The 14,367-nt window shown below is 32.8% G+C and overlaps 1 protein-coding gene across 3 annotated transcripts in view; it reads left to right on the top strand.

The window, feature by feature from the left end:
• Positions 1–9,175, top strand: part of ripk3 (receptor-interacting serine-threonine kinase 3) — a 15,006-nt gene extending 5,831 nt beyond the window's left edge. For 2 of the 3 annotated variants that reach the window (XM_016492806.1, XM_016492801.1), the window contains 10 exons: positions 177–486; positions 2,262–2,413; positions 4,266–4,315; positions 4,382–4,537; positions 6,123–6,205; positions 6,399–6,456; positions 7,597–7,646; positions 8,031–8,147; positions 8,235–8,253; positions 8,764–9,175. In XM_016492806.1, coding sequence (XP_016348292.1) covers positions 177–486; positions 2,262–2,413; positions 4,266–4,315; positions 4,382–4,537; positions 6,123–6,205; positions 6,399–6,456; positions 7,597–7,646; positions 8,031–8,147; positions 8,235–8,253; positions 8,764–8,924 — 1,156 coding nt within the window. In that variant the 3' untranslated portion in view covers positions 8,925–9,175. Of the gene's footprint in view, positions 1–176; positions 487–2,261; positions 2,414–4,265; positions 4,316–4,381; positions 4,538–6,122; positions 6,206–6,398; positions 6,457–7,410; positions 7,647–8,030; positions 8,148–8,234; positions 8,254–8,763 lie in introns of those variants that run through there. The other variant, XR_001634739.1, reaches the window with a different exon arrangement.
• Positions 9,176–14,367: the final 5,192 nt, after the last annotated feature.

The raw sequence follows: 14,367 nt of genomic DNA on the forward strand, positions 1-14,367 counted from the left end.
ATAATATATATATATATATATATATATATATGTATGTGTAATTAACAAATGTAAATTGTAAAATGTAAAATGTATATTAAAGCTGTAAATGGCGTGGTGCTGTGAGTGCATGGATGTGTTTGTTTGAGCATCATCAGCGCTGGCTGGTTTGTTTGTTTCTCCTGCTCATGAATCAGACCGGCGTCCTCCATCCAGAGGGAAGCTCTCCTGATGTTCCAGGGCGGGAATCCTAATGTGATCCGGATCTTGGGTCTGTACGAGGGCCGTGTGGGCGAGGGCCGAGGGCTGGTGATGGAGTTCATGCCCAAGGGTTCGGTGGCGGATCTGCTGCAGACGCTGGCCGGTCCGCCGCCGTGGCCTCTGACCTTCCGCATGGCGCACGAGATCAGCCTGGGCATGAACTTCCTCCATCATCTGACTCCTCCGCTCCTGCATCTGGACCTCAAGCCCAGCAACGTGCTGCTGGACGACAGCCTCAGAGCCAAGGCCAGTTCCCCCAGATTCTGTGCTTTTCACTTTCATCTTCTGGATTCTGTCTTAATGGTTTAATTGTGTTTTAATAAGCAAAAAAGGATGTCTAATCAGGTGAATTCATAAAACTTATCAATATGTGACCCTGGAGCAAAAAAAGTCATAAGGGTCAATTTTTCTGAAATCGAGATGTATACATCATCTGAAAGCTGAATAAATAATCTTTCCATTGATGTATGGTTTGTTAGGATAGGACAATATTTGGCTGAGATACAACTATTTGAAAATCTGGAATCTGAGGGTGCAAAAAAATCTAAATATTGAGAAAATAATCTTTAAAGTTGTTCAAATGAAGTTCTTAGCAATGCATATTACTAATCAAAAATTAAGTTTTGATATATTTACGGTAGGACATTTACAAAATATCTTCATGGAACATGATCTTTACTTAATATCCTAATGATTTTTGGCATAAAAGAGAAATGTATAATTTTGACCCATACAATGTATTGTTGGCTATTGCTACAAATATACCCCAGCGACTTAAGACTGCTTTTGTGCTGCAGGCTCACATATTATATAGTTTATTCAATTTTTTATAATAATAGTGCCCTATGAAATATTTTATTTTCTCAAATTCAGTTTCATTTTCCCCCGACATTCTGTTGTCCTTTTTATTTGTTCTGGATTCTGTTGTAATCGTTTAATTTCATTTTCAAAATCAAAAAATTATGTTGAATTAGTTGAAGTAAAATTTTTCAAATTTAATAATTTATTACTTAAAAAATTGTGGTTTATTTATTGTTTTTTTTTCTTTCTCAAATTCCATTTTTATTTTCCCCAAATTCTGTTTTCTTTTTTCCTTTTTTTTAATTTTTTTTTACTTTTATTGTGTTTTAATGGTTTAATTTAGTTTTAATAATCGTAAAAAAGATGTCTCATCAATTAAATTAATAAAACCATAACAATTTAATATTTAATTTATTATTATTATATAATTTTTTTTTTTTTACAATAGTACTTTGCTATGGAATGTTTTATGATTTAATATCAAAAACATTAATTTGGTTATTAACCATTTAATGAATCCTCTCATTTGTAATTAAATTTGAACAATTGGTAACAATCGCTGCACAACAGAGGCTTACTGTTTAAATTAAAGCAAAAAAAAAACAGAAAAAAAAGTGACATTCCTTTAAAAACATTTTTAATAAACTTATTATTACGACTACTACTTTGAGAAGTGCATTCTACTGTAAAATAGTATGATTTCTGTCATAATTTCTTCAAATTGAAACAAACTGTAATTCTGGTAATCCTTTCTGAGTGTATCTGGTGATGTTTTTCTCAAATTAAATGCTAAAATCATCTGTGGAGATGAAGTTCATGTGCGGTAGTGCTTTGTACGGATCAAATGTTCCTCTAAAATGAATTCTTTCAGCTCTACACCACTCTTTTCAATGTAATTCAGGTCAAATTATTTAATTCACGCGTTTACATGAAGGCTCCAGTCGATTATTAATAGATTCTTAAAACAGGACTGAGCTCTTAAAGGGACAGTTCACCCAAAAAAATCTTGTTGCATTGCTAAAAACACATCTGTCATTAAATTCAGGATTTTACTGTTGATGGCCAACCAATGTAATATTAAAATCTGTGTCCATATCAGCTTACCGCTTGATAATTAAGTTGAAAAAATTCGTATGAGCATGATTGTCAGTGCCCTTTGAGTGTGAAACAGGCATAATGCATTTTGACTTTAATGAACCCTTGCTTTGCTTTTCCTGCAGCTGACAGATTTCGGTCTGTCGCGAGTGGCTCGAAGCGTTTCTAGATGCTCCAGAGAGAAAGACGAGGATGATGGCGGAACACTGAGCTACATGCCTCCTGAAGCGCTGCAGTCTGTCAACTACAAAGCCAGCAAAGCCACTGACGTCTACAGGTAACCACAGAAACATCGCAGATACTGCAGCAGGGCTTTTAATGTTTTTAACCTCGCCAAGGCTGAAATTATTTGATTAAAAATACAGTAAAATTGTAAAATATTTTTTCAATGTAAAACAGCTGTGTTCTGTGTGAATATCTGTTAAACTGTAATTTATTCCTGTGATGCGCAGCTGTATTTTCAGCATCATTACTCCAGTCTTCAGTGTCACATGATCTTCAGAAATTATTCTAATATGCTGATTTGCTGCTCAACAAACATTTCTGATTATTATCAATGCTGAAAACAGTTGTGCTGCACAATATTTCTGTGGAAACCGTGATGCATTTAATTTTTCAGGATTCACAGATGAATAGAAAGCTCAAAAACATTTAAAATGATACAAAATATTTCTATTTCAAATAAATGCTGCTCATTTATTTGATATGGAAATCTTTTGTAACATTACAAATGTCTTTACTGTCATTTTGATCAATTTAAAAGTGACAGCATCCTTGATTGATAAAATCAATTTTAAGAATATCAATTTCTTTAAAAAAATGTAAATAAAAAATGACCCGAAAGTGTAAAAAAATTGGTTTAAATGGTTATATCGCTTAAAAATGTATTTTAAAAAATCTGGAAACAAATACACAATGTGTATTTTAATAATCTTAATCCATGTGCAATGTTTTTTTCATGTATATTGTTTTTCAACTTGCCTGAATGCAAAAGGTGTTACAATTTAGGTTTAATGGTTATGTCTCTTAAAATAAAAAGGAAATAAATACAAAAATAAAAGAAAATAAAAAAAACATGTTTGTTTCAGTTTTACTCGCTCTGTGTCCAATAAAGCAATCCACGTACTCTGCTCCGATATATTGCATTAATCTTGTCTCAGAGATAAATGAAACAAATAAAATTAAAGAAACAAAATATACTCGTACATCTTAAATATCACGGATGCGGTCAAGAAAACTGTGACTCCGCTGCATTCCAAAGAACGCCAGACTTCACAGTCGCGATTCTTAAAGAGCCGGTACACAGTTTTAACATATTTTCAATGTAAAACACAGAATATTTATCCAAATGGCACACATGAATGAAGTAGGTTCACGAATGCAAACAATCCAAACAAAAACAATCAAAGCTGAAATGCACAGCACAATACAACATATTTGTCATTGAATCTAAGCAAAAATAGTCTCCTGCAGACAGTCTTAATCCTTATGCAAAGATTAATGTTTTTTTTGTTTTCTGTACTAAAAATTTAGTACAGGCATTTTTATGTACTGCTCCCGGGTCAAAACTGACCCTGCAGCACAAAAGCAGTCTTAAGTCGCTGGGGTATATTTGTAGCAATAGCCAACAATACATTGTATGGGTCAAAATTATACATTTCTCTTTTATGCCAAAAATCATTAGGATATTAAGTAAAGATCATGTTCCATGAAGATATTTTGTAAATTTTCTACCGTAAATATATCAAAACTTAATTTTTGATTAGTAATATGCATTGCTAAGAACAATATTTAGAATTTTCTCAATATTTAGATTTTTTTGCACCCTCAGATTCCAGATTTCCAAATATTGTCATATCCTAACAAACCATACATCAATGGAAAGCTTATTTATTCAGCTTTCAGATGATGCATAAATCTCAATTTCAAAAAACTGACCCTTATGACTGGTTTTGTGCTCCATGGTCACAAATGTTATATTATATACTAAACACATAGAATACTAATAAATAGCAGAGACCCTTATGACATATGAGGGTTGGGATTGATGTGCTCCTTCATATCTAATCGTGCATGAGATGTAAATGAAAGTGTAATGTGTCATAAAGTGTGAACGCTCTGCTCTGCAGTTACGGTGTTCTGCTGTGGTCCATCGTCACCGGGAAGGAGCCGTATGAAGGTAAGCGTCCCTCAGCGCTCTCTGGCTGGCGTCCGCAGCAGCGTCTCACTCGTGTCTGTCCCGCAGACGCTCTGTCCAGTCTGGTGCGCTTCCGGATCCCTCAGGGGGACAGACCGGACCTGACCTCCATAGACCCCCGCGGGGTTAAAGGGCTGGAAGATATGGTGAAGCTCATGACCGAGTGCTGGCATCAGGATCCCAGCAGGAGACCGTCGTTCCTCGGTGAGACTCCAACCCCTTCGCTCCATGATGACCCAACTCATCTTCAGGGGAAGTCACTAAAGGAGGGTTGATTTGTTGCTAAATTATGTTGTGATGTCATTACATAGTTACAACACACAATTGTGTCACTGCATCGAATCTCAGCCAAAAATATATTTTGTATATAATGGGTCAAAGACGAAAAAGGGTTTAAGCATAAAAACAATACTGCTTTAAATTGTTGTTGTTTTTCAAAAAAAAAAAAAAATTTAAAAGTTTTCTGTTTCATGTAATTGTATATTTGTTTTTGTTTTTCCGAGCAAAAAATAAAGATCATACATTTTCTCCTGATTTACAGAAGACACCCACTAAAATGTCATTCAGTGTAACAATCTTGCCAGGCATGTTTACAACAAAAACGAATTACTTTCACCCCAAATACTAATTAGTTGTTATTTTACATTTTTTAAATTTGCCACTATCCTAGGTTTTGCCCATTTGTCAGTAATATGTTTGCACTCATTTAAAACCCAATAAAATTTAATATGCTCCCTTATTCTTTTATATATTTTGATATGTACAGGTCAGAACAAGCATGCTTTTGAATTTTTACATAACTATAAGTGTTACACTGAATGACAATGGAACATTATTTCAACCAAATTTTGACATTTTATTCTCCAAAAACATATTTGAAACCTTAAATGTAGACACTTTACTTGCATTTAATGTGCTTTCTTTTTTTTTGATGCAGACATCTTAACGTCTTTGACCCACATGTTAATTTTAGATTTGTTCATATAATAATATATTAAAATATAAAATACAACACTGAACAATGAACATATTTTTAAACAATTTAAGGGTTTTAGCTTGTGAACTAGTAAAACTACACATTCTGAACAAATACAGTTTTAAGCAGTGTATTAGTGTGCTACACTCTAAGAAAAATCTGTAAAATGGGGCACAATCTACTGTTAAAATGAAGAAATATTCCGTATTGAATTTTCACAGTTTTTTTTAACTGCATTTTAAATGATTGGATAACAGATAACGGATATGTCCTGGAAAATTACTAGTACCTTTTCCATTTTTCTAGATATTTTTTCTTACAATGTACTGGCTGATCAACAGTAGGGTTGCAAAGGGGTGGAACATTTCCGGAAACGTTCCAAAAATCCCTGGAATATTCCAAAAAAAATCCTGGAAAGTTTCCAAAATTTCTGGAATGTTTCCCAAATTTACTGGAAATTTTCCACCTCTTTGCAGCCCTAGTCAACAGTCTCAAGTACAAACAAGATGTATCATAAATGAACAATTATTCAACTATTAATTTATTCAATTATTATTATTATCATCATTAATGATGTGTGTACAGCTAGGCATCTTTGGTTTCCTCTTTTTGTGTAATTTAGATGGAAAATGTATGCCTTTTTTTTATCGTTTTAGTCACTTACCAAAAGTTGCTAATAGTTGCCCAACAAATTTTAAAAATAGCTACATTTGTTGCTAGGTGCTTTTGGAAGAAAAAGTTGCTAAATTTAGTGCTAAGTTGGCAACACTGTCCACCTCCACACGTTCTCACCTCGCCGTCTCGTGCTTTCAGATTGTGTTCATGCGACTGAGAAGATCTCTAATATGCACAAACATGGACTCAATGATGCCGTCTATGATGTTCTGAAGCAGCTGGTACAGTTTACGTTCGTTTTGTGTTTTTAACCAATGTTTATTCACCATTTCCATCACACCGTGAAAGTAAAACAAGTTGAAAATGGAATGACTTAAATGCAATATTTTTTCGAAAAATAGAAATTCGTTGTATATTTGAACTCATTAACCCTTATTTTTATCCTCAGTTAACACGATCTTTTCTTATGAGCAGGATGATGACATTTGTTCCGGTTTGAAATCAATCCAGATCAGCCGTCAACCACACAATGGTATGTTTTTTTATTTTATAAATAATAAATTATTTTCATTCCGTTGTTTGCCAAAGCAACTCTCATTCTGGTTCAGTTTAACATTAAGTACTAAAACTAAATAAACTCGAAAGTTGACGGCAAAAAAACAAAATTACTAAAACTTTAACTGAAATTAAAGTTAAAACAAAACGTTTTACATTTAAGATATTAACAAAAACTTTAATAGTATCTCAGTGGTATTAATATGCAGTGTTATGAGTGACGCATTACAAGTGATGCGAGTTACTTAATCAGATTACTTTTTTCAAGTAACTAGTAAAGTAACTTTTACATTTACAAGAAAATACTTTTTTCAAATAAGTTACTTTGCTTTCCTAATTAGTCACTATCTCTGCTGTCCCCGTGTTTTTTTTTTTTTTTGTTACTAAAAATAAATCAGCAAGCCCAACTCAGGTGACAAAAACATAATGCAAAAGTAATGTAATTAGTGCTGATAATCGCGATTAATCACATACAAAATAAACGTTTTTTTACATAATATATGTATGTGTGCTGTGTTTATTTATTATGTATATATAAATACACACACATGCATGTATATATTTCAGAAAAATATGTTATGCTTATATATTATATTTACTTATAAATTATATGAATATAAATATAGACATGTAAATACATGTAAATATTTGTAAAATATATACTGTATGTGTGTGTATTTATATATACATAATAAATATACACAGCACACACACATATATTATGCAAACAAAATATTTTATTTTAGATGCGATTAATCGCGATTAATCGTTTGGCAGCACTAAATGTAATGTATTACGTTACATAAAAGTAACTAAGTAATGCAATTAGTTACTTTGTATGGAGTAACGCAGTATCGAAATGCATTAATTTTAAAGTAACTTACACCTAACACTGTGAAATAACACTGTTTTGTTCTGTTTCCACATCAAGGAAGCATGTTGAAATATACAGAAATCCCTCTAATTTTACACCCAACATCCACTCGTGGAAAAAAAATCAAGTCCCGCCCTACTGTGTTATTTATGGAAGTCCAACGGGTTATAAATCTGTTTCATTTTGGCTCACAGAATAAATATTTCCAGGATTTTTGACGTCTTGATCCTCTTTATGTTTCAGAAGCACAGCCTCAGGTTTCGTCCTGCGTCACTGGACCACTTCCCAAACAGGTCATTTATACTTAAATTAACTGAAGCAAAATTAAAATCTTAGCACATTGAACTTAATAAAAGCATTTTAATCAACATAACATTATTTAAATTGTATACAATTGTATTTTTTAAATTTCTAACTAACTGTACTCGGCTCATTAAGGTCAATAATCAGCTCATAATTTGTACAATGACCTTTCAAAGCATTAGAAAGTGATTCAGAGCTAATATTATTATATTTTTGGTTCTGTGAGGGTTGAAACCATTTTCAGTAGGACATTAAGATGGGTATTCGTGTATTTAAACCATAGATCTTGTTTTTAAAGGTGCTACCGTATATAAATGAACTAAAGTACAGTACATCGTCTGAGGATGTTTATTAGCTTATACGTTATCTTGCAGGAAACAGCTGCCAGTTACACAAAATCCATAAAGAAAGGTAATCTGAGCTCCAGAGATGAATACACAGAAGCATTTCCTCGTCCTGCTCCGCCGGTGATGCCTATCAGAACAACACAGGTCTGAAACAAACAAACAAACATATCCGTTGTTTTATATTACTGACCGCTCCTCTCCTAACATCCTGCTGTGTGTGTGTTCTTACAGCGGCAGATTTCAACACCAGGTCAGTTTTTACTGTTTTTAAGTAATACTTATGGAAATCAACAAAAAAGGTAATTGTGATTTAGTTTTTTTATCTTACAATTTGGACTTTATTTCTTAGGTAAAACGTCTGAATTGCGAGATATAAACTCCTATCGCAAGAAGAAAAATCAGAATTGTGAATAAAAGGAGAATTTCGGAGTAAACTCGGAATTCTAAGAACAAAGTAACAATTGCTTTTTTAAATGTTTTACTCCATGGCAGAAACTGGCTTTCATAAATAACAGCTTAGTGTATCTTTTGTCCTTAAAAATAACATTTCCCCGTATTGTCCTTCATAAAACAGAGTGAACAGTAGAGTTGCCTTTATTTACAAAAAAGCCTTTCTGTTGGTTAGATATTGCACAATCATCAAGATATCCCACGTCTGCCAGTAGATGGAGCTGGTCCTTTAGCTCCTCAGTCGTGACAGGTTTGATCAAATCAGGAACAGAAAGCGTGACACTCGTCTGTCTCTCTGCTTTCCTCTCAGGCGGAGCTCAGATCACCATGTCCAACGTCTATGGAGTTCAGATCGGCAACAACAACAGCATGAATATTGTTCAGAAACTGCGGCAGAGGCACCGAACGGCTCCTTCCAGCGTCGGCAGGTCTTACTCAAACTCGGAGAACTCACAGAAAAAACCTCAGTGACATCTTCACACAGGAATCAGCTCTCGTTCAGCTCTCAGGAGTTGAGAGTGTTTTAGTGGCTAGACTATAACTGAGTCAAAGGGAAATAGAATTTCAATGCGGCTGAAAAATATTCAGGCCTAAATGTAGGATTTATGTATTTGAACCTCATATAAAATATCCATGCATTTGGATTACACAGTATAACATTAACTAACCAATACACTTAACGAGATGCATACTTGTTAGTCGTGCATAAAGTCAGATTAATAATAAACTATGCAATGTTTTTGTTACTTGAAATAAACGTATTTTAATTAGTGTTAATAATTAGTGTTATAATACTATATATATTATATATATGTGTTTTGTATAAATTGTATATTTTTATATGCACTTTATTTTTTTAAATGCATTTTATTTTCTAATTCTCAATTTAATTTAGTTTAACCTGACTTAACACTAAAACTGAAATTAAAATGACTGAGCATAGAAATTGTATAGAAAAAACCCCAATAATAAATATGACTAAAAAAAACACAACAAAATTAATAAAAATGTAATTACAATTAAAATGAGAAAGGAAAGTGCAAAAAATAAAAACTAATACAAAATATGAATTAAAACTATAATAGTATCTCTATGATCATAAAATAACACTGGTGCAGAAATCGTACCTGTTTCTGTTTAATTTATGTAAGACTGACAATTATGAATCATATTAAGTTTATTACCCAAAGTTAAAACTGCATAATCCAAATGAATAGAAATTTTATATGCAATTCAAATACGCAAGTCTTAAAAGCAAGTGTAAATATTCTGAGTGAATGGAGGTGAAACCAGTGAAGAACAAAATCAAAGGAAAGAAATAAGCATATATTTTGCATACCGAAAATCTATTTTTAGAACCACTGTTTTTTTTGTTTGTTTTTTTTTGCATTGTGACATTTTCAGGACAATTATATATATATTTAAATCTTCATCATCCAATTGCCAGTAGATGTAATAATAAAATAAAATAATAAATAGGTTTCATAAATTTAATGTGAAAACTATTTACATTTAGATACACACATCATGGTAGTGGTTTTTGAACTGAATTATTACTTATGCTGATTTTCACGACTGTGTTACATTTGCATTATATTAACGAATGTGCTTAATTGTCACAATGCAAAAACAAACAAATAAATAGGCCTAAACGATTTGATTTTGGAGTGAAATTAACATACGATTCCGAACACATGAATATCTGTGAGCACTGTGGTATGCGACAATCAACTACTGTAACTAGCTACAAAGTACGTTGCTTACCTTTAAATAAATGTTTATATTGTTTTCCAAGATTTGACTGCATGTGTTGTTGGATACTTCCAGCGTTTTAATATCAGATGGCGGAGGATCCATCACGCTAATCAGGAGTGACAGTTCGTGCCGTTCAGTCAGCAGGATCCTGGCGTTCAGAACGATCTCCATCTGTCCCGCCGGAATCTAACGGGCACGGATCCGCTCGTGCCGCATCTCTCCCGGTGATCCGTGGAATGAGTGGGTGGATGCAGAAATAACTGACGGTAGTTCCCTACAAAACCATCGTCAGCTCTGCAAAGTACTGTAGCTTCACATGCAGAAGTGCAGTTTTGTTGTGCTTGTTAAGTGTAGTTCTGAGCTAGTCGTTCAGACGACTCGGCGCATTTTTGCGAATTCGTAGCTATTTTACGTTTTTTGCGAAACTCGTGCGAATTCGATCTGAAACGCACGGTCATGGATGGACCTTAAAGGAACAGTTCACCCAAAATGGAAAGTGTAATAGCCTAATTTACTCACTTTCAAGTGTGGTTCCAAACCTGTATGAGTTTCTTTCTTCTGTTGAACACAAAAGAAGATATTTAGAAAAATGTCGGTAACAGTTGACGGCATGGCTGGACTTACCATTGGGCTTGAGTGGGCTGCAGCCCATGGGCCCCGCCTTTGCCCGTTTACGTTTGTTTGATTTGTTCGTTATATGCCAGTCAGAATTCAGAAATTATTAGCCGCATTTCCACTGCGCACGCAAGATCTAAAAGGGCCAGCCGGGGCTACAACGTACAACTACGACCTTCGAGGCCACAATCAAACAGCATAAACTGCTATTTATGATTATTTCACACAGAAGAAAGACACACGTATTGAATCGCGTCTGCACCGATTCACCGATAAATTCTCAAATGTCCACACCTCATTTCTTTACAGAGGATGATTCTATATTACTATATTAATGTTCCACTAAATTATGCGATCATCTGATGAGTTTTGAGCGCTCTCTCTCGTCTTACTGCCATTACAAAAAAATGTCAGAAAAAAAAAAGCAACTGAATGAGTTTCTGTTTTTATAACACAGCTATGACTATGATATAGGACTTAGCCTATCACACAAACAAGAGTCCTGGGTTTTTTTTCTCCGAATATCTACACGATCGCAAATGTACAATAAACAACAACTTACAGAGTAACTTTCAGACACAAAATTCAGTTTTGCTCCATCAGAAAGAAAACAGAACAAACAACAGTGTTTTGTTCCTCAGCGTTACACGGACCAGCAAATGATTCAATCAGTCGTTTGCAAAGTTAAATGAATCAGCTTTTTTAACGAATCAGTTGATTCAACTCACTCATTAAGAGCTGCCACCTACTGGCGGTTGTTGTTTCATATTTAAAAAAGTAGCTTATTTCATTTTTGCAATCATTTAATATTTCTACATTAAAATTTTATAACGTAACATTTATGCACAATCCATCTATGAATTATGTTGATAGTGATTTCATTTGATTGTTAATAGCCAGCATGTCTTTTTATTCGATTGAATTTATTGATTAAATAAGAACCTGACATAAGAGGACACAGATATGACAATTCTTTTTATTTATTTTAATTGTTTTTGCTCAAAGCTATTTCAGGGTTTTGATCTCTCAACTGAGAGAACACATCCTGTTTATTATATTATAATTAATATTTAATATTACATTTAAACTTTGACTATAGCCTAGACATGTTGCATATTAATTGTACTATTTATGAACCTCAAAGCATATGTTTGTGTATTTTGTGTTACTCCATAATGATGTTCTATTTAAGGGCATTTGTAGTGTAGATACAGGGCCCAAACATAACCTCAAGCCCAGGGGCCCCCGGCCCCCTAAGTCCTGCCCTGGTTGACGGTAGGTAACCATTGACTTCCATGGACCCTTTTCACAAGACTGTGATGACAGGCTTCAATGGTCATCAGCATCGTAAATCCTTAAAAACATTTTTCTTTATATTTAGATTTTTTTTTTTAAATGTATGTACATTTATAACAGTATACTTTGTATTATATCACCTTGGCATCAAATTACAAAACAAAAAAAAACTAGTTAACGCTAATGCAAGTGTATGGAAGCCGTTTCCACCACTGAAAAAAAAAAAAAAAAAAAAAAAAAGGTTATTGCGACTTTTTATCTCACAATTCTGACTTTTTTCACAGAATTGTAAGATATAAACTCGCAATTGCGAGTTATAAAGTCAGAATTGCCAGATAAAAACTAAAAAAAAAACTTTTTTCTTGCAATTCTGACTTTATGTCTAATAAATATTAATTGCGAGTTTATATCACGCGATTCTGACTTTGTCTCATAAATATTGCGAGTTTATATCACGCGATTCTGATTTTATGTCTAATAAATATTGATTGCGAGTTTATATCATGCAATTCTGACTTTGTCTAATAAATATTAATTGCGAGTTTATATCACGCGATTCTGACTTTATGTCTAATAAATATTAATTGCGAGTTTATAGCATGCGATTATGACTTTGTCTAATAAATATTAATTGCGAGTTTATAGCATGCGATTATGACTTTGTCTAATAAATATTAATTGCGAGTTTATAGCATGCGATTATGACTTTGTCTAATAAATATTAATTGCGAGTTTATAGCATGCGATTATGACTTTGTCTAATAAATATTAATTGCGAGTTTATAGCATGCGATTATGACTTTGTCTAATAAATATTAATTGCGAGTTTATAGCATGCGATTATGACTTTGTCTAATAAATATTAATTGCGAGTTTATAGCATGCGATTATGACTTTGTCTAATAAATATTAATTGCGAGTTTATAGCATGCGATTATGACTTTGTCTAATAAATATTAATTGCGAGTTTATAGCATGCGATTATGACTTTGTCTAATAAATATTAATTGCGAGTTTATAGCATGCGATTATGACTTTGTCTAATAAATATTAATTGCGAGTTTATAGCATGCGATTATGACTTTGTCTAATAAATATTAATTGCGAGTTTATAGCATGCGATTATGACTTTGTCTAATAAATATTAATTGCGAGTTTATAGCATGCGATTATGACTTTGTCTAATAAATATTAATTGCGAGTTTATAGCATGCGATTATGACTTTGTCTAATAAATATTAATTGCGAGTTTATAGCATGCGATTATGACTTTGTCTAATAAATATTAATTGCGAGTTTATAGCATGCGATTATGACTTTGTCTAATAAATATTAATTGCGAGTTTATAGCATGCGATTATGACTTTGTCTAATAAATATTAATTGCGAGTTTATAGCATGCGATTATGACTTTGTCTAATAAATATTAATTGCGAGTTTATAGCATGCGATTATGACTTTGTCTAATAAATATTAATTGCGAGTTTATAGCATGCGATTATGACTTTGTCTAATAAATATTAATTGCGAGTTTATAGCATGCGATTATGACTTTGTCTAATAAATATTAATTGCGAGTTTATAGCATGCGATTATGACTTTGTCTAATAAATATTAATTGCGAGTTTATAGCATGCGATTATGACTTTGTCTAATAAATATTAATTGCGAGTTTATAGCATGCGATTATGACTTTGTCTAATAAATATTAATTGCGAGTTTATAGCATGCGATTATGACTTTGTCTAATAAATATTAATTGCGAGTTTATAGCATGCGATTATGACTTTGTCTAATAAATATTAATTGCGAGTTTATAGCATGCGATTATGACTTTGTCTAATAAATATTAATTGCGAGTTTATAGCATGCGATTATGACTTTGTCTAATAAATATTAATTGCGAGTTTATAGCATGCGATTATGACTTTGTCTAATAAATATTAATTGCGAGTTTATAGCATGCGATTATGACTTTGTCTAATAAATATTAATTGCGAGTTTATAGCATGCGATTATGACTTTGTCTAATAAATATTAATTGCGAGTTTATAGCATGCGATTATGACTTTGTCTAATAAATATTAATTGCGAGTTTATATCACGCGATTCTGACTTTATGTCTAACTACTTTGTCTAACTCGCAAATAATATTTATTAATATTAATTGCGAGTTTATATCACGCGATTCTGATTTTATGTCTAATAAATATAAATTGCGAGTTTATATGAGGCAATTCTGATTTTA

This window comes from Sinocyclocheilus anshuiensis, unplaced genomic scaffold, assembly GCF_001515605.1.
Source record: "Sinocyclocheilus anshuiensis isolate Anshui unplaced genomic scaffold, SAMN03320099.WGS_v1.1 scaffold1050, whole genome shotgun sequence".
Classification (NCBI taxonomy): Eukaryota; Metazoa; Chordata; class Actinopteri; order Cypriniformes; family Cyprinidae; genus Sinocyclocheilus; species Sinocyclocheilus anshuiensis.